The 20,417-nt window shown below is 44.6% G+C and overlaps 1 protein-coding gene across 7 annotated transcripts in view; it reads left to right on the top strand.

Moving 5' to 3' along the window:
• LOC144150942 (uncharacterized) overlaps nt 1-20,417 on the top strand; it is a 120,321-nt gene that overhangs the window by 69,881 nt on the left and 30,023 nt on the right. For 5 of the 7 annotated variants that reach the window (XM_077682242.1, XM_077682244.1, XM_077682247.1 and 2 more), the window contains 4 exons: nt 1,884-2,126; nt 8,867-9,016; nt 16,721-16,963; nt 17,076-17,231. In XM_077682242.1, the coding sequence (XP_077538368.1) occupies nt 1,884-2,126; nt 8,867-9,016; nt 16,721-16,963; nt 17,076-17,231 (792 nt within the window). The remainder of the gene's footprint in view (nt 1-1,883; nt 2,127-8,866; nt 9,017-16,720; nt 16,964-17,075; nt 17,232-20,417) is intronic. The other 2 variants (XM_077682245.1, XM_077682248.1) reach the window with 2 other exon arrangements.

Here is a 20,417-nt window from a genome sequence, read left to right on the forward strand (position 1 = left end):
AACGTGCCCCGAAATCTTGTACACACGCGCGTTTTTGCTTTTTGCCTCCATCCGAAAAGCGGCCGCCGTGTCTGAGAATCGAACCCGCGACCTCGTGCTCAGCAGCGCAACGCCTTAGCCACTGAGCCACCGCAGTGGGTGTCTCACAATCCGGAGTGGCCGGTAACGTGAAAGAGAGAGACGGGAAAGAAAGATGTCAATGGTTGATAGCAGACTTGAACTTCATTATTAGTTTTAGAGGGGTTGAAGGGGTCTCAAAAAGCTATAAGTAAGGATAGAGAATCTCAATACATGAAAACGAGATAAGTGGCCTTGATTTTGTTCAGGTAGAACAGTCGTTGCAGGGCAGTAACTTCTGCGCCGTAGCAGCTGGTCGGAGACGAAATTCGAAACTTACGCTTCACCAAAGCTACATAAACAGATGAGGATGATGGTTGGGAGTTTTATGGCGCAAGGCCGACTAAGGGCAAAGAGCGCCAATGAAAGTTATTTTATAAGAACAAAGTGAAAGCAACATAAACAACTGTACACAGCAAACGCGGCGCCGTCCGATGTCGTGGTAAAAGCCATTTGCGGAAACATGTAAGACAGAGCTGGACATTATCGGCGGATTCATCTGAGAGTCTACCCTGCAGTCTCGAATAATCAAACGCTGAGAAGGTCAAGCAGGTCAAGCAGCTGCTCCACTTCGCCCAGGAAATGCATGTTACGGAAAAATCAATGGGTCGACGCCAGTGAAACATGTGGCGAATGTGTGTTTTGGTGTCCGAGATGGTCGACAAGGGAAGAGCGTTTGCCAATGCTTCCTGCGCCACGGTTCTGGTGTTGATGCATGCTCCGGAGTCCTCGAAAAGTGAACAGAACATCAAAATGTGTTTTTTTGCCTTGTACAAGTGGTACCCATTGTCACCTAACCATGCCACTGCGGCATAAGTTATGTTCGGGCGAGAGGCTTGGTGGTAGACAAGGCGGAGATGGTGGCGGTCAAGAAAGCAGCGAAGCCCCCACAAACGAATGAACGCGGTGAACATCTTAATTTGACTATGCAAATAGCTCGTGTATGCTGTACATGTAGATATGTAATTTTGGTGGCGCCGTTGCTTTTCAACGTCCTCATGCGTAGTGCGGTGACGCCTGGCGGTAGAACGACGGCGTATACCCTCGTAAAGTTTGCTTCGTTAGGTGGTTGTCCCTTGCTAAACCTCATCTCCACTATAGGAGGAAATATGCGTCAAGATCGAGTGTAATTAATATATTACGGCGACATCAGTAAAGTTAGCATACCCGTAGAACCTAAATTTGAAATCCCTTTGAATTGGGTGTTACTTATCTGCCCCTGAATGCAGCAGGTGGTGTTCGTGCCAGATCTCCTCTGTACTTGGTCGCCTCACGCTTAGTTTACGGCGCAAACAATAGGGTATGAGCTCACGCTGACCATACATATGGCGCGGCTTAAGGTCATTCCGCCGCAGCATACCTCTATCCTTCGAAGTCCATGTAAATTTGAACGAGTTCGCTCCCTTGCTATAGTGTCCACGTACGACAATGGTTCCGCCTTTTTCTCGGTTCAGACTTTTCTTTGGTTAAGAGAAAGCATGTAGCCTTGTATGTAACCAGACAGTGTTTACTAGCCTAAAACGGAAACAATAGTGGGCTTGCGTTATTTCTCTCATTTCATGCTATCAATTGAAACAAAAGCGTGATATTACGATGTCTAGTGCATCTGAAGCACTTCTTTTCGTCTCCCATCATTACGGAGTTTATTTTATCCACGTTAAACTTTTGTTCCTTTACGCGTGAGCACTAATACAAGCCGTGCAAGTTTGGGGAAAGCAGTCTTCTACTCCCACAAACACTAATTTTGCCATTTGTGACTATTTCAGGACCCGAGAGCCTTGCACTACAAGGAGTGGGACAAAGTACTCGTCAAAGGGAGCAAACCCTCGGTGGTGGAATAATTGGACCTGTCCGACCTTCCCTACCGTCGACAGCAGGCATAACAAACCAAATCACAAGCAGCTCGGCATCAACATCAATACTCAATGTCGCTTCAAATCTCGCTGGTAATCCTGGTGCTGCTACCCCGGGCGTTGGTATCACGCAGAGTCCAGGCGGAGCCGTTACAGGTATTGCAAATTTCTCGATGTGCCTATCATATTGTTACGTGGCCGCCCCAAAGAAAAGGCTAACAATGATTAAGAATGATAAGGAATTTATTTGTAATATTTAAACGGCAGCTACCAAGAAAGGCCCGCAAAGGCTGTGCTCCAGCCACTTTCTTGTCGTTGTTGATGAAGGGTAATCGCGCGGTTATTAAGTCACTGTTGCCATTGAGCATTATTTACGTTTAGCATTTGCATCAGAGCAAGTTTGAGAACGATACAGAAAGTCTACTTGGCGGAGTTCTTTTACGCGCCATTGGTGGAGGCTCACTGTGCGTTTAAGGAAGACTTAGTGCAGGCTGTTTCAGCAGAAGAGGCCCCAGGGGCGGCAGTGGTCTTGGTTATCTTCATTCAGCTTATCTTCATTCAGATGAAATTACCTTCACTGAATCCGGAATATTCTCTTTATTACTTAACCTCAATCCTAAGAAATCATGTGGCCCCGACAATATACCTAATGCTTTTTTGGTAAGGTACGCGGAGTGGGTTTCAAAGTATTTGCTCGTAATATACAAAAGGTCACTAGATTTGGGTATGCTCCCTAAGGATTGGAAAATAGCTAAAGTTGCACCGGTACCTAAGTCTGGTAAAAGTTCTGATCCCTCAAACTACCGACCCATTTCTTTAACTTGTGCATCAGGAAAAATCTTAGAGCACATAGTCCTCAAGCACATAATTGCCTACTCTGAAGAACATGGACTAATCAATCCAAATCAACATGGCTTTCGAAAAGGCTTATCCACGGTAACTCAACCCACAGAAACATTCCATGACCTAGCTTTGACTCTAGATAACCAAGGACAAACAGACATAATATTTCTCGACCTATCGAAAGCATTCGATCGCGTATCGCATCCTAAGCTACTTTATAAATTACAAAACTTCTTGGGGGACGGAATGGTTTTTAAATGGCTTGCTTCATACCTCTCTGATCGACAGCAGTTTGTTTACTGTGCCAATCAATCATCAGACATCTTGGAAGTAACCTCAGGAGTGCCCCAAGGTTCGGTTCTTGCGCCTATTTTGTTTCTTCTGTATATCGATGATATTGCCTACGATATTGAGGTTACAGTCCGCATGTTCGCGGATGATTGTATTATTTATAAAGTAATTAACACCAAAGACGATCAGAGCGCACTTAGCCAGGCCCTCTCCAAAATATCATGCTGGTGCCAGGAATGGCAAATGTCTATTAATGCACAAAAAACCGTCGCCATGACAGTGAGTAGGGAAAAAAAACACTAATCTTTTCTTATGAAATTCAGCAAACACAATTATAAAGGCTTCAGGACTATAAATACCTCGGAATAATTATAACAGACAACTTAAAGTGGGATAAACAAGTAGAATTTGTAACCAACAAAGCCCTTGCTTCGCTATACTCTCTTAAAAGGTCCATTTGTATGGCCTCACCTGATACAAAATTACTTGCCTACAAATCGCTTGTGCGGCCGATCCCGGAATATAGTATAATCTGCTGGTTCCCTATCACAAAACACCTTCTTGCTAAACTAGAAAATGTCCAGCGGAGGGCCATTCGGTTCATCTACAATAAATATAAACGCTACGACTCTCCCACGGAATTACTCAGACGAGCTGAGCTACCTACAATAGGTCAACGCGCCATAATTTTGCGCCTAAAATTTTTGTTTCAACTAATCCACGGCGCACTAAAAATACCTTGTAAGAAATTCATTACTCCATCTGTTTCCTGGTCTACAAGAACAAAACACGACAAACATCTTATTGAGTACAGGTTCCACAATGAATCCTTTAAATACTCTTATTTTCCATGTGTAATAAAAGAACAGAATTGTCTTCCTAATGAAATTGTTACTAGTTCATCCCTTGATAATTTTGCTTCTAAATTGTCTAAGTTTTTGCTTAATAATCTTTCTTGATATATGTGCTGTACTCCCTATTGCGGAATCTTTCATGCGTTTCTCGTTGTTATCACTTGAATTGCCGCGTGTTAATGTGTGTAGTCTGTTTGGCTGATATTGTTGTTTTCACCTTGACCCTTGTTTCTGCTTTCGTGGATTGTTTAAAAAGAGCACGCTTATTATTCATGTATCCCCCAATCCTGCAACAGCCTCCAGAGTTGAGGCTAGCAGTATAAATAAATAAATAAATAAATAAATAAATAAATAAATAAATAAATAAATAAATAAATAAATAAATAAATAAATAAATAAATAAATAAATAAATAAATAAATAAATAAATAAATAAATAAATAAATAAAAAATAAATAAATAAATAAAATAAATAAATGTAAACGTTGGAGGTACGCGTTCCGTAATAAAAAAACACTACTGCATTTATTTAAACGCATATTAATTTACTCAATAAACAGTTAGCTGGTTAGTTGTCCACTTCGTGTTTAAATATCATTTGATCTGCTCAGCACGCTGGAACGAACGCAGCTGTCATACAGAATGAATAAGGAAAGTACGCCAAGAAAGTCATTTTGCATATCATCCCTTTACAAAACGTCGGCTTAGTCACGTTGCGCAACGCAGGCATGCCATTTTTTTGTGTACTATGGACTGCGGGGTCCATTTTTGAGTCAAATTCCTACTGTGCCAACAGTGTTGACCAGATTGGCTCTGCTCGTTGCAGTGACTTGTCATTCAGTTCCTTCACATAACTTCTGACGCCATTATCGCGACATTATGCTCCTCGCGTTCCTGCCGTTCTTCTGCTACCAGCAGGGCACCTGCAATCACCCCTCTCAATAGATAGAGATCCATTCATGCGCATGCACTCGCACCAATACATTTTCGAGCACGAGATGGATTCTAACGTGGCAACAATTATAACTCAAAACTAAAGGCTAAACACAATACGATTTCTTGTAATTAAAGTAACGTGAAAAGGTATTTCGCTTTTCTTGCCAAAAAAACAGGCACATGGCCGTTCAGAACAGTACTCATACATTTAACAGTAAAAATATAAAAACAATTGAACAAAATGCTAACAAAGTACAATCTGTCGTGAATTCCCCTGCCAGACAAGTGCAGAGGGCCATGCAAAAGGTGACAATATTTTCTGTTTATCTTTAGAGAAGAACAGTAGAACTTTTTAGAGCAAAGCTTTATTGACCTCAAAGATGCCGTTGTTCGCCAATACACGATGCAGGAAAGCCAACTTTCGCTGACGATTACAATGGATGATCGTGGGTGAGGTAAAAGTAAAAAACGGTTCTCCTGGCTGGAATCGAACCTTGATCGCTAACGGAATGATGCCGGCGTCTATCTCACCCCTCTCTTCCGACATGGTTGATGCAAACGCCAAGCACCCGATACCGATCAGAGCCGGGAGAAGCCTCGAAACCTATCACGGGGCCAGATTCGCCAGAGCACGACTTCTTCAGTACGAAGAAATCTCCGTTCATTAACACCTTGAACGCCGTAGGTACCGCCCGGCTCACCTTACAAATTCCGACGAACACATGTCGCGCATCCTTGAGACGAACACGTCCCTTAATGCCATTATACTCCACCGAATCAAAACTTCATTATACCCTTTCCCAGAATACCCTACATGTGGCGCCTTCACCACCCTGCCCCACACCTCCCAGGGGTGTCCTAAAAATTCATTTCCTCTGGTTTTCTCCAAGGAGTTTAAAGGAGGAGATGGGGAACTCTGACCTGGAGTTGCAAACCTCCTTTGTCAACACAGCTGCCGATGTCGCCGCCCGACACTAGCCAGTGACCTGACAAAGCTCAATAACATGTTTTTTTCTGTCTTTTCTAAAAAAGTGGTGCGTACCTCCAGAGTAGCGCATAATCGCAGTATGGGATGGGGCAACTAAAAAATCTATCACGAGTAAGTTTCGCGATCAACCATCTACGCCGTTAGATGAAGGGGTGCATGATTCTTCTCCAATACTTAATGGTAAACGTTAAAAAATGAACACACTGGCTGGGATAAGAAAGTTTAAAAGGGCAAATAAACACTGGAGATAATTAGATGCTCAGGTTGCAGATGTAGGCTAAGCATAAACGACATTGGAGCCACATTTTCGCTTTTTAAATAAGATAAGGAAGTTAGCAATAAATATTGAAAGTGGAAATTTCTGTCGCTTTGTTTTTTGTAACACCCGCAAACCTCTGCACCTCGTTTACATGTCTTGGTCGGGTGATGACTCTTAGAGAAAAAGTCTGAGCCATCGAAACAAGGTTTTCGTCATGCGCTTCCGCTACGTACAAGGGCCGTCATTGCCTTGTGGCATCAAAGCACATTCATCCGAAATGTCTTTTTTTAAGTTTTCTCCTAACAACTCTCGAGACGTTTTGTGCTGTTTTTAATGCAAACAATAACACAACCTGGAAGCGCAGTGCAACATTGCGGTAAATTTGTGAGAGAAGCTAAGTGACGAATTGATGCAATTGAAAAGTATGTTTCAGCTCGCAAGTTAACTGCTTCACCACTTCTAGACTTCGCACGCTTTGGTCTATTTCTCGGGTGACCCGTGTATACACCAAGCGGTTATGCTTTTCCATACCCTCTTGCACTCCAATTTCCCCAAGGTTGTACTTTGCTAGGGCAAACTAAACTTTTGAAGCATCCCGCCTTCTTTTCGAGTAAAAAATATTTGCGAGCTGTTCACCAAAATCCTATTTCGTCGTTTGTCATCAGATGAAATATGCGTTTGATGAGCTGTTTGTATCAGATGATATGTCTCCACCAGGCGCTCCGGAATCTACAAGTTTTTTTGTAGAGTAAGATACACTTGCTGAGGTTGAGCGGTTTCGCGTGTGCCGTGAAGGGCCGTTTAGCGCAAGCGCCAGAAGCATTGGATTGGATCGGATCGGATTGAATCGGATCAGATCAGATTGGATTGGATTGGCTTGCATTGGATTGGATGGGATTGGCTTTGATAGTATTTTGATTGGATTGGATTAAATCGGATTGTGTTGGATCGAAATCCAATCCAATTGGAGTACGGGTACTCAACCTTAGCTCACGCTACGTATATCGTGGCATAGCCGAGCTAAGCCACTGCTATTTTTTTAGCTATGTTCATTCCAATTTCGGCTTCCCTTTTCTTGTGAGCTAAGTTCGTCAGCGGAGAGACAAACGGACCATTCCACGTGCACGGCGACTTGCATGTAGACCAACCACAAAGCCACATACCAGCTCACCGATACCAACATGTGTGTCTTTATTGATTTAATTTATTTAAAAGACTGCTGGCCCCAGTTAAGGGGTCGTAGAAGTGTGCAAATAAGAGTGTGATACATTACACAATAAAAGAGACAAAAATAACATAAAACGAGCAAAAAAACATGATTGAACTGATTGCCGATTCCCGTTGGCGCGTGGATAAGGTCTGTCGAAGGACACAAACAAGGAAAAACAAAACCGTAATACCCTATTTTTACAGTAAATTGACAGTTTCTCCAATGACACAGTTTTATCTGGGCACTTGTTGAAAATATGTTAATTTAAGATTGCGGTTGTGGAATGATTTCTCTTGCACTTTTCCCGCTACTTTTCTTTCCTTTTCCACCAAGAAAACCGCATGGCCGGGATTTGTCTGTAGTATCGCTTGCGTGCTGTGCACTCGAACTCCGAGCCTATGTTTTGTACTAACTTTTTTGCGGTATTTGAACACACCCCACTTTTGGGTATTTCTATCATTTTTTGTTTGCTTGGTTTTCAACTACTCATTCATCTATGCTGTTAGACTGGTCCTACATTCATCATTTACCCAGAGCACCACTTGACAAGCCTTAGAAAAGCTGTTGAGGTTTATAATAAATACATAAGCAGTAGTAAACAAATTATAAATTATTAAAAAAAATACTCCCGAAGCTTTCACTAAGTTGCGCAGGCTTGAACCATAGTGAAGCTCCAGGATTTTTTTCTACGTGAGCACTGAATGATACATAACCGGGCCCTTGTACAAGTTTTAAATTGTTCATTTACATGTTCCGTCGCTCCTTTGCACTGTGCCAGTAGTAGACATCATCATATGCACCAATATCGTCGTGTTCCTCATGCCAAACATAACATGCACGGTAGCGCCTGACGACAGCAGGGGCGCTTTGGCTGCGTGTACGTGCACGTCGCATGCCCGACGTTCTTCGCAGCGTCAGAGAGTCGTTACGAACACAGATGTTACGTGAATAGGCGGCGCGGCTTTACTTTACTGTGCAATAGGCAACAAAACTCGCTCGTAGAGCGCCAGTGTGCTCTCTTCACAATAGGGTGCAAATGAAAATAAGTTCGTACTGCTGTTTTTAGAGCTCGTAACCCCCATTATACTACCTGAATTGCATCGGCACTGTACTGCCCAAAAGAAACAATAATAAATGTATTGATTTAGCTTTATTGTTAGGAGAAATAATTTGCAAGAACGCCCGACGCCATTAAAGTAATAAAATTACCCGGCAATACAATTCTAGGGGTAAGACTGAATTAGAGCACTTTCTCTGATTTGCTCTTAACATTCAAATCTTCAAATCAGACAGGACAGAGTAACGTCCAGAATGTTTGAAGTACTTGTTTTCTTCTATCAGATTTGTGGTCATAAGTACTCATTTTCTTCTTTCTTCTATCACATTTGTGATCTTCTTTGGTAGAGTTATAATTGCTTTCAATTACACGGGACTACTGATAAGGGTTATGTAACCTCTGTTAACAGCACCTTTCATTCGCGTAGTAACAATGTGTTTTTTAACGCTTCGCTACCAGGCATGGTTGCAGGTATTAATCTGGGGCAACGACTGGGACAAGGCACCCCTCAAGGCGGTCAACCCTTAGAGGGGACGTTTATTGGAAGTGGCGGCGCTACCCAGCTGTCAACGACAAGCACTGGAACCCAATTCTCAGGAAGCTTCCAAGGTGATAACATACGTCGTCCTTTCAAATCTCACGGGTGGTGGTTTCTGTGATATTTATTCAACCGGAGGTTTCGAACCTGACACCCATGAAGTTACTTGAAATATAACAAATATTACAATGATCCCTATCTTAACGCTTTCAATGTGCGGTCATCATTGCGTGTTACATTTTTTTTTGTTTTCCTCAACAAATATAGAGCATGGCTTTTTTGCGGCAATAATGCCGGCTCACAAATTCGTCGTTCGCCGCCCAAGTTACGGCATTCCTTTTAACATTGCTCAAAATCAGGGAAGCCATTCTTTACAAAGCCGTGTGTAAAATCTCTTTTCTATAAGAGGCACGGGGAACCTAATACAGGTTATACCAAGAGCTACACGGGCGGCGAACATCCCGGGTGGCTTTTCTTTCACCCGCTCGCAGAGCTTTTTCTCTCTGTAAGACCGTTTAGAACCGTCAGTAGGTACATACCACCACTCCAGACCTATTTTGTTCTTAGCCGGACATGAAGATGCCCACGCACAAGAAGTTAAAAGCTCCATCTGCAATTGTCTATATAGAACCAAAGGGATACCCACAGCGCCTCTTACTGTCATTTTGCGTAGTGTGCCGGCAACCGCCCCCGATAACTCTCTGATCCCCTCGTATATCTTTTCCTGCTGTGAGACCACGTATAATCTTAGCGAGATTACGCCCACACAGCCGCAGTTGGCCAGCTGGTGGCAAAGTCGCCCGGGTGCAAGAAGGGCCAAGCAACGTTAGCCATTTCAACGTGCCTATTAAGAATAAACCTAGTACAGAAATGAATGCGCGACGCTTTCTGCTTCTGGCTCTTCGAGCACACCTCATTCAGGTATGGAGTGCTGCCTTGTCCGGAAGTAACAATCGACAAGTATACCAGAGAGACTAAACTAGATTGGTGCAACCATGCTAAGGAGGTTCTTCGGAACAGGAGCACCACTCCCTCGCCAGAGAAGGATATGTCCTCCCTGGTGTAGTGGTTGGCCTCCACCTTCCGGGATTGAGCAACCCAACTCCCTGCCCTCAGCCCCCAGCACAGGTAGATCTCAGGACCACGGCGGTGGTCGGCGTCCTTACTCTAAAACTATGCTTTGTGATTTTCGTGATGGCGAATAAGCGCTTATCACTTTGTTTTTCTGTCCGGTATAAAAATTGTTACGGTAGTTGGTTTAAGGTGCGTATAACCCCAGGCGAATGTTTCCTTTTTCAGTGATTTAAAAGTCAGAAACTTCGACATCCGTATCATTAATTGCAAATCTCCTACTACACACCTTTGTAACAGCTAAACCAGTACAAACTGCTATTTTGTGTAGGCATGGCGCAACCAGCCTATTCCGCTGAGTCCTCCCTCCCATCCCTTACTGCTTTCCAAACTAAGAAGCCCCGTGTTAAGTTCGGGCCCCTCACTTATTATTTAAAACGACCCGGCAACTAGATATGTCTCGCTGTGGTTAGCTTGTTTACCTGTATGGTGTTTGTTTTCACGCCGACCGAGCTGACTTGGGCGTTATAGGCGTAAGGAGAAGCCGCGGAAGCTTCTTTATTATTCGCCGCGCTTTTGTGTCCACGCGACGAGCGGGCCCGGAGACGACGCATACAAACGCGTCGGTCACCCCATAATAGCTGAAAGCGATGTGACCTTTCGAAAAAGGATTTCCTTGCGTTCGTTTGGAAACCGGCGGAGGGGGACCGCTGACATTTTAACGACGGTGATTACCGCCATGGCAATGCCTGAACCGGACAGGAGCTGGAGGTCAGTCAAGGGGTCAAAGATAGGAAGAGGTCACCAGACGTTCTGTCTGCGACAGTTGCACTGCTCAAAGTTACTGGGCGAAGTTCCCGTTCATCACACGTCTGAACCTGGCGACGTGGTGGCTGGGATGCGTTGATAGGCGACCAGGCTTGTTTAGGCGCTCCACTTGTCTACAAAGGAAAATAATTTTGGTGGCGTGGGGCAAAGTGATAAGCGCGCACGGAAAAACAATACTTTAAGACGAGCCGCCCGACAACCGATGGCCGGCCTGATAGGTATGCTTAGTTGTGTGATTTTCAAATGTGTTGTGTTTGTGTTTTGCAGAATGCCTCCGGGTGCCTGTATCAAAGTGAGAGGTGCATACCGTAATTACCTTGAATCCACCTAGCTTTGTTTGTCACTGTGGCCAATCAGTGGCATCGTGTGGGCTAATCAATGAGCCATCCTCACTCTCAGATTGTGATGTCCCTTTTGTGGGCGTTTTTTTTTGGTAAAACCGAGGAGTTAGACGCATCGGAGAGCAGGACAGGAGAGACAGGAGATTGATAGAGAATAGGAGAGGAGCGGCGAGCCTTGCTTGATGCCAGCCTTACACGACCTCTGTAATGCGATCATGAGCCTTGAAAGTTGTAATACGTAGTGTAAAAAATTGCCCCCATCTCCCCGCGAGGGAACCCTGGTGTGATGCGGCGCATGCATACGCGAAGTGAGAGAGTACACGTGTTTTAGCGACCACCACCCAGCTCTTTATTACATTTAATAATGATGACTTTATGGTCAGTAAAGTGCACAGTGAGCGGTTACCGCAGGAGTGGTCGAATCTTGGTTTCATCGTCGATGTTCGAGAACAACGAGAGCGAGCGCTGTCTGAACCGCCGCAGAGCGATACCCGCTTTATATTCACAGTGGTTGAAGGAGACGAGACCGCGGGGGAGAGTCGCACATGCGCGCACATGCGCACCGGAGCAGCTGTTAACGCAGCGTTAACGCAGCGAAGCGCGCGCGAACCAAGCGCGCCAGCTGTCGTTATGCTAATGCGCCGGAATGAGAGTGTTGCGCACAGCTGTGGGAGAGACGAACAGAGGAGGGATGCGGACGGACGCCGCGACAACGACGCAGGAGGGGCATGCCTCAGAGCAAGAGATGCGCCGCATCTTATAAAGTGTGCATATTGTACATTTTGAGTTAGCTCGGAGTAGACCGTCGTCGGCCATGTGCCGTCGGCCAACGAGCCAGCGAGTCATCCTTTCAGCGATCATCACTTCGATCATCGACTTCGGCGACCGATTCACCTTTGGAAGTTAACTCCCCGGCTTACCTCTCTCCTAGCTTGCTTTGTTCTCCTATTGCCACTAATGATACAAATAAACGTGTAAGGGCTGCAGGTGGTTACCCACTGCAAAACGCAGCCATGATGGCTATAATAGGTGTTCGTCGGGGGAGGTTTGAAAATTTGTATTAATTTTTATACTGCAATTTATTGGAAATACATTTGAATGTGGATACAAAATGAATGATAGGTGTGTAACATAAATACAACAATTGAGACAATTACTCGACATATACGAAAGTAAACACACTTTGTCTAATATATGAGGCGTTCATGAGGCGACCTAGCAAGCTTTACGGCGTCGGCCACCACGCTTTACGTCGCAGCCACGTGTGCCGCCGCATCCACAGCATCGCAGCAATGTACGAGAACACGGTAGACAGTATGGCCAATGCAGCCATTTATTTGGGATATCCTACAGCATGCGAGCACGAGGCCTCACGGCGTTCACGAATCACGCCATGCAGTTGTGATTGTGAACGGGAGGAACTCACCGTGCGCGGCAACAGGTCCCTACAACGGTGTTCCGCCGCGGCGGCGTGGTTTGTGATGTTTTACGATCTTCCCCAGACTAGACCTATACGATCTGAATAGGCAGTTGTAGAAAACGGGAACGCCGTGGTTTGGGCCGTCAAGGTGTTAGGGGAAGCTAACTCAACGCGCATGCGCTCGGCGAGTTTTACGGAAGGGGCATCTCCAACAGCCCGCACCGGCTTTCGTTGCGCGGGTGTTGGGTAATTTGGGCTTACCATCACGGGGATTGCTTGATCACCGCTATTTCTGCAGTTTCGAGTTACAATCCATAATACAACTTTCCACCACACAATCATACCTTTTTCTTCACTTGAACTTTGACTCCACGGTGATTACAATGTCAGCGATCGGTTATAAAGATACCTGCCGTGGTATGTTTATTCTTCCGTGCAGGTAGCGCCATTTTTGGTAGCTCGCCGCAACGCGGTGCTGGCTCCAGCGTCCGCGGCCTATCAGCGTAAAGAAATGTAGGCTTAGCTGCGTGACAGATATCTGATCGCCGCTTTTACAATCAGCGCTGGTCACAATCCCTCGCACAATTTTTCACTGCATTAACATCCACTTTCTATTCAGTTTCCGAGGTTCCTCTATAGCTCTTACATTTGAAGTGACCAGCTCTTAGCTGGCCGTTTTTGACGGTACGCTCCACTCCGATAGCCAGCTGAGGCGCCATTGCGCATGCGTGACTCACTTGGCCGCGAGTAGTAGAGGCTGCTGACGTTCCTGTTGGGCTGAGCAGGCCGCCGGGAGCGGAGCAGATTGTCAAATACGGATAGCTAAAGCTTTCGTATATCACAGCATGCCTACAAAGGTTTTTAACAAAACAACATTGTTATGAAAACATCGAACACACTGAGGGCAAAGCAAAAAAAAAATGGTTCCACTCCACGCTATGAATGTGGTTGGTCTGCGATGCTGTAAACGAAACCCACAGCAATTACCCATGCGGCATAACGAATTCACACTCGTGGCTCTACAATAGTAAAACCAGAGACGACCGAACGCAGCAGCGACACCAGAAAGAAAAGGGAGAGGTGCATCTGGCGAACAGCGAGGAGGAGAGTGGCACGCGCGGTTAGAGCTGCACCTCTATGACTGCTTCCTCCTCACTCTGGCTTCAGGCATCGCCGCCAAAAAGCGCCATACCGCCCTCCCCCACTTGAGACGCTGTTTTGTTTGCTGCTAATTCAAACCATGTGAACGCAGTTACATACGTTATGCCGTTTTCACTTTACACGAGGGCTTTGTATTAGGGCATGCGGTAGACCCACCGCTGTACTGGTTGTGTGCGTCGTCTGTCGCCCCGTCGCCTCATGTTGGTGTAGCTTAGTCGGTAAGACGACGTGATGTTGCTCGGTTACTCTATTAGGATCCAGGTTTGTTTCCTAGCGGTGCCAGTAATTTATTTTATTTGCTTGCGGGAGCTTTCTGATGACGCCGACGGTCGTTACAAAACCCTTGTCTGGAAGAGGTATACCGCTTCGCAGTAAATCGATTATCACTGCATAAGCACCAAGCTAAGTGATTAGCAAAGCACTAAGATAAATTATTGCGCACGATGCTGCCTCTTGTGCTGCTGACATGCTCACTGATTAATGACAGCGTAGGGGGTGCTCTTATAGTCCTAAAACCATCACGTGTTGTGATTCCCCAGCAGTAGCAACTTCTAGCAAGCCACGCCAGCCCCATGAGGCGAAGTTCAACGGTGCCATACGGGGTGTAATTGATAGGAGCCGTCAGTTGCCGATCAAACCATCGGACGCCGTCCGCGCCTTTTCCTTCAACATTTCCCGCTGCTAGCTGGATGCTCAAAAACACTTGAACCACAAAGCAAAAAGGATTGTTCATCATGTTGCCTCTTATGCTGCAGCCATGCCAACTCATGTTTAGCCGCGTATATTCCTGGATTTTTCTTTAAAACCAAAAGAGACAAGCATAATTTTTTTTATTGAGTGATCGATAGCAGGGTTTAACGCGCCGACACAGCGAATGCGATAAGTCGGGCCATAGCAGAGGGCTCCAGATTGATTTTGACGCCTTGGGGATCTTTAACGTACGCTAAAATGTCGTTTACACAGGCGTTTTTGCTTTCGGCCTCATCAGGAAAGCGGGCACCGCCGCGGCTAGGAATCGAACCAGCGTTCTCGTGCTGAGCAGCACAACACCTTAGCCACTGAGCCACCGTGGCGGGTAATTTTCATTGAGCTCCTGAGTTCGGGTGAGGAATGGTTGCCGAAAAGATGCCAGCGTTTTTTTTTTCTTTACTGAACCGAGAAAAAATCAGATATAATGAAGAAGAGTAGCCGACCTAGCAGCGAGCTCAGCTTGGAACTTCCTACTAAATGAAAAAAAAGGACTTTAACTAAGAGAAAGACACATTCCGACAACGCCGCGTACAAACACTAAACGCACACACAAAGCACACACAACACAAGTGCGGCAGAAAATTTCGATAAACGCAAACTTACGTTTGAACAAACAAAAGACATCCACAAAGGCCCTACAAAAATTGTAGCCCATGTCGCAGCAGCCGTGGAGTAGATTGGTGTGAGGCGAAGGTCGAGTTTTAAGTGTTGATGATCTCCTACTTGGAGAGCCAGGGTGCATCGAAAACAGCTTATAAACACTGTTGGAATGCCTGAACGAAATCTGCCCGTCTCAGAGAAAGGAGAGTTCACTCAACACGCCTTCTTATATGGTCTGTCGTGAAAGTGGCATTGCGACGTGTGCGCTGTACGATTTCCCATTCCCTCGTATTTTTTGTAATGCAGATGTGTGGGACACCGGATTTCTTGACTATGTTCTCTATGGCGGCCGATAAAAAAATAAAGTGTGCAATGTCTGTTCGCAAAACTGGATGAAGGTCACTTTAAATATTTAAATATTATCGACATTTATTTCTTTGCTAGTCGACGGCCTCTACAGCATTGTCTATAGAAATTAAAGCTGTCACCGACAAGAAGACACCTGATTTCTTTAACGCAGTAGCGTCTCACTGTCAGCACTCATTGCTACGCAGTGATGGGCACCACAAAACACGGTTTTCTATAGTGTTTCTATATGTTTCTATAACAGCCCGTCTACAAAAAGACGACCAGTAGAATATTGTGAGCGCGACGGTAGCTGACCACTCTCAGAACAGCTACGACAATTTCTTTTTTAGCTTTGGTGAAAATATACACTATGGTTCACGTATTGCCTGACCACTGTGCGCGGACGGCTAAGATATAGGAAACAGGAAATTTGATGCGGCTGCAGCTCATTTCAACACAGTTGTCCTGGTACGCGCGCACGATGCCCACTCATTCTCTCTGCCCTTTGAAGAGCGTGTTAATCTGAAAAAGCGTGCATGCACCGCCAGTTCATTGTGCGTGTGCACCGTACGTTTTACAACCTTTGTTCTTACTAAACCAAGTGTTCCCGAAAGAGTGTAAAGGTGAATGCGAGTGTTGTGGAGAGGTCGCGCGTGAACTTTTCCCTCTCTTCTGCTGCTTCTTACACCAAACGTAGCACCTCGGTATTCTTGTATGCGATACGTAACGCATACTCACACACGACCCCCAAGGTCTTGTTGTTAAGATATGTTTTTGCCTTCTTTGACCACACTCAGTTTTTTATATATATCTACTCTGTTATTTTACCAGTTGTTGAGTTACTACCCTTCTTTGCTTGTTACCTGTTTGTATCTCTTATATTTCTCAAGCACAGAGCGCATCCCCAAAGAATTCACAGCGCTGTTGGTGAGCATATACAATAAAAAAATAATAAATAATTTGAGACATTAAAAAGCTGATTTTTGTAGTGTGTTTCGGGCTTAAGGCATGCTTTTGCAGCATTTTGTAGAGTAGTCGATGTCATCCAAAGCAGACGCGGCGTTGGCAGGCATAATAATGTAAATATTTTTATTTATTAGCATAGTCAAGAATACATCTACTGCGTTATAATTTTGTCCCGTCACGCAATACTACTATCTCGACAATGAATTAAAATCTTGGGATCACAACCGCGCTTTTTGAGAAACCAGTTCTTGTATTTTTTGCTAATGACTCAGGATCCGACTTTTTCTCAGGTGGGAATCCAGGGCAAGGACCTGCGCCAGGCACGCAACCAATGAGCCAAGGACCTGGTGCAGGGTCCCACGTAACTGTTAGCGCTTCCAGCCATTCGACATCAACATGGCAAGCCCGAACACACGTTGTAAGAGGCTCTCCAGCTAGTCCAGCGGGTGGCCTTCCGATTATTCCTGGAAATGGTCCCGTTGTCGGGGCCCCGAGTGGTGGTAGTGTTTTCAGTTCAACCGGATCCAGTTCAGGTATTGGAAGCATTTTAACGCACGACATCTTAATAACAAAAAATTCCACTCATTTTTACAAGTTGCTGACATTTTAAACGAGGGGCTCTCGGGGAATTGGGGGCCGATACAGGAACAAATCTTCTAGGAGCAATTGTCGAAGCCAGCGCTGGAGGGCACTCGGTCGGCAATCCTGTAACAACAATTCCTTCAGCTGGTTTGGCTGGGCCCGTCCCCAACGGTGCTGGTGTATCTCGCTCAAACGGTGCAATTTCAGGTACTGTAAGAGGTGGGTTATACATGTGCACGCTATAGCATAGCGGTCTTCTAAGTTCCAAAAATACCCCCATTGACATTTTTTGTTAATTTCTACATTGCAACCTTACAAGTATTTTTGGTCTGCTTGATTACAGTACCCAGGGATATTAATCGGCTAAAATAAATGAGAGTTTTCGAACTACGGAATATAGCAGGTTGCTTAAACACAAAAATTGTTTTCACTCTGTGACATTGAACAATGCAAGCAAGTCATTTTTTGCTCGATCTGTCGCAGTTCATATTACGTTTTTTGGGTATCATTCTGTTTTTGAAAAAAGCGTTTGTTTCAATGTCCTCTTGGCAGCTGTGATTAGTCATTGAGCTGCATAGTGCTGAAGCACAATCATTAAATATTTTTTAGACAATAGTATTGCGGAAATAGGTGAAGAATTTACCATCGTATTTATCGCAGTGTCACAAGCACACTAAACCAAGTATGTTTACCGCAACGTTAAGCGGTTCGCGTTCCCTCGTGAATGTTTTACAAGAAATAAACTGACTGCACAACCCCTTTGTCTTCTCGGCGTCTATTAAGCCACGTGTATTTAGTATTCCATTCAGTCCGTCATAACCAAAAACTGCGGTTGTCCGCGCTTCCTGCGATAGTTTCATCCAGCTAGAAATCAGTGCTTCTTTCTCACCCTTGCCATTCCGCTCTGCTTTCCCCAGTTTTGTGGCAGCGAATGATAACTCATCTTTGTATTTCTCGGTGGCCATAAATGAAGTTACTCTTAAGGTCGAGCACATGAGGGGGGTTGCAAAGCTAAGGTTGCCTTTATAAGAATATAAACAACACGGCGTAACACTGGTGGTTTAGGCGCTTCTCCGCGTCAGCCTCTTTGTTAAAATTTTATAGGGTGTAGGATAAACTCATAGCAAAGTTTTGCAGCACCAAATACCCATTGATTTATCTTAGTTTCAGCAAGTTTCCATTCTCGAGCTCCTAACCGTGAGATCTTAGACATTTGGTCACATGCTTTGACAAACAAAGCACGCTAGTCTACCGCGGTTAAATTAACGTTTAATGATATTGAGAAATAACAATTTAAAGCTACAACTTCGTTTTTATTGTCGTGGGGTTAACCTGAAACGTTTGGCCGAATTGAAATGAAAGGGACAAATATCGAAGATGATAAACAGTAGACAAACGAAACTTGAAACTTAGATTATAAATATTACGGTTAATTCAAACAAATCACAAAATTTTGATTGACCCTATAGGTTGCCAGCTTATTTGAAATTGATTAACTCAACCTGATAAAATTAGTAAATTGAGTTAATTCGAACTTTTCCTCGACCTTGCCGAAAAATATCAGCTACATTTGCCTCTTCAAGCAGCTCATGTTCTTACATGTATCGCTAACAGTCACAAATGAATCCTATTGCTTGTATACACGTGTCAAGCCAAATCTCCGAGCCAGCAATCGCGTGTGGGTTGGGGAAGAAAGAAAATAAAAACAAGACAGCAGGCGGGAAAGGTCCGGCATGCACGAAAATGCCATTAGTGACCCTCGGCCATTTACGCACGCACCGAAGCACGGGGCTTGTTGTTATAGTTTGTGCCATGTTGCATTAAGAAATATATAATCATCTTTCACAAACAGCACAAGTAGGAATACCACCCCGAAACATAGTTGTGAGAACTTCTGATCGTTCAAACAAAACCCTTGTGTCCATTGAGTTTCCAATGTTGCGAGTTTATTGCACACGCTAGTATCATTATTCAGTTTAGATACAGTGGCGTATTGTTGTACGTAGACGGTCTAACCTGAATTTCAGTCACATGAAAGTCTGTACGCACTTTTAACAGCTGCCCGGAAAATTTTCTTGTAGCATCATCACTTTTTTAAGGAATGAAAGGCGTGACTAAGACAGAACGGGTAATTTGTGGCGCTCAGTGTTTTGATACTTGCATGAAATGATTCTGAAGTATTGGTGCTATGAACTGTCCGAAAATTATCACCAGCAAGTGAAGCGTGTTCGAACTACCTACCTTGCAAATTGTTTAATGAACGTGGATTTAGACAACCTCGACATAGATAAGATTGCGGACATTAAATTGGTTTTTGGTACACCCGGAAAAATTAAAAATGGTGCCTTCTTGTTCGAATATTGTTCTCCCAAGAGGGTATAATTCCTAGAGCAAAGTTGTTATTTCCGTCTGAGTGAATTATCGTGTATTTACTACAAGGTTTTGCACCTGATAAGCAAAAAAATCAGTATATATAAACACAAATGAATCGATAAACAATTAAATATTGATAAAGAAATACGCAAATAAAATAAACGTTTATTGTGGAAGCTGCGTAGTTGCAATTTGTTGAAGCGTTAGCAGCATGACCCTGTGCGAGGATTGCATCCAGTCGTCTTCCATCAACTGATGCATGCTGTAGTAAAACATTGCCCTGAATATGTTTAGCTCAGCACAAGACGCATTCAAGATCGAGAAATGCGCATTTGAATCGTGCGCTTCATGTAAGAATCTTTAAAGGTTTAATAGTTTCATGTATAACTAACCCTTTGGAGTCTAGGCTGAGGAGTAAAAACGAAGCTTGTTTGCAAGTTAGTATTCAGAGTTGAACACGGATATATCGAACACGGATATATCGAATTATTGGCTATATCGAACAGTGCAAACATCCCCTTGAAAATCCCATGCAAAAGTATAGGGCTGTTGTGCGCGTGTATCGAACTCCTGATCACGGGCAAATTCGATATATCGAATTCCGCGCTGAACGTGCCCCTAAAAGTTTGCTTCCTCTGATGGGGTGGAGTTGATGATAATGTTGACTCATCGCAAGAGGTGCCTGGATTGGTGAGACAGAGGCGGCGTCCGCGGCATTATGTCGCTTTGATGGCCTTCAACAGCTGTTTTCACGCTAGCACGAGGGGCAGCTCCATGATAGCTAGAACGCGGATAGTGGTTGGGGCGAAAGGACATAAAGGAACAAAAGAAATTGACCGGAGGCACTCTTTTTCTGTGATGTAGCTGTTTGTTGGCTCGTGCAGGGGGACCGATGCGGCGTTGTATGTTTGTTTTAAATGCAGAGCATTTCAGTAACTCACGATGTCACCCGCGTTGGCGTCCGTAGTCCGCACGCTCACTGCGCATGCGCGTCGAGTCGAGGCGAAAGCGAACACATCTCTCGCGAGGGGC

This window comes from Haemaphysalis longicornis, unplaced genomic scaffold, assembly GCF_048455015.1.
Source record: "Haemaphysalis longicornis isolate Haplotype H1 unplaced genomic scaffold, Haemaphysalis longicornis Haplotype H1 scaffold_81, whole genome shotgun sequence".
NCBI classification, from domain to species: Eukaryota; Metazoa; Arthropoda; class Arachnida; order Ixodida; family Ixodidae; genus Haemaphysalis; species Haemaphysalis longicornis.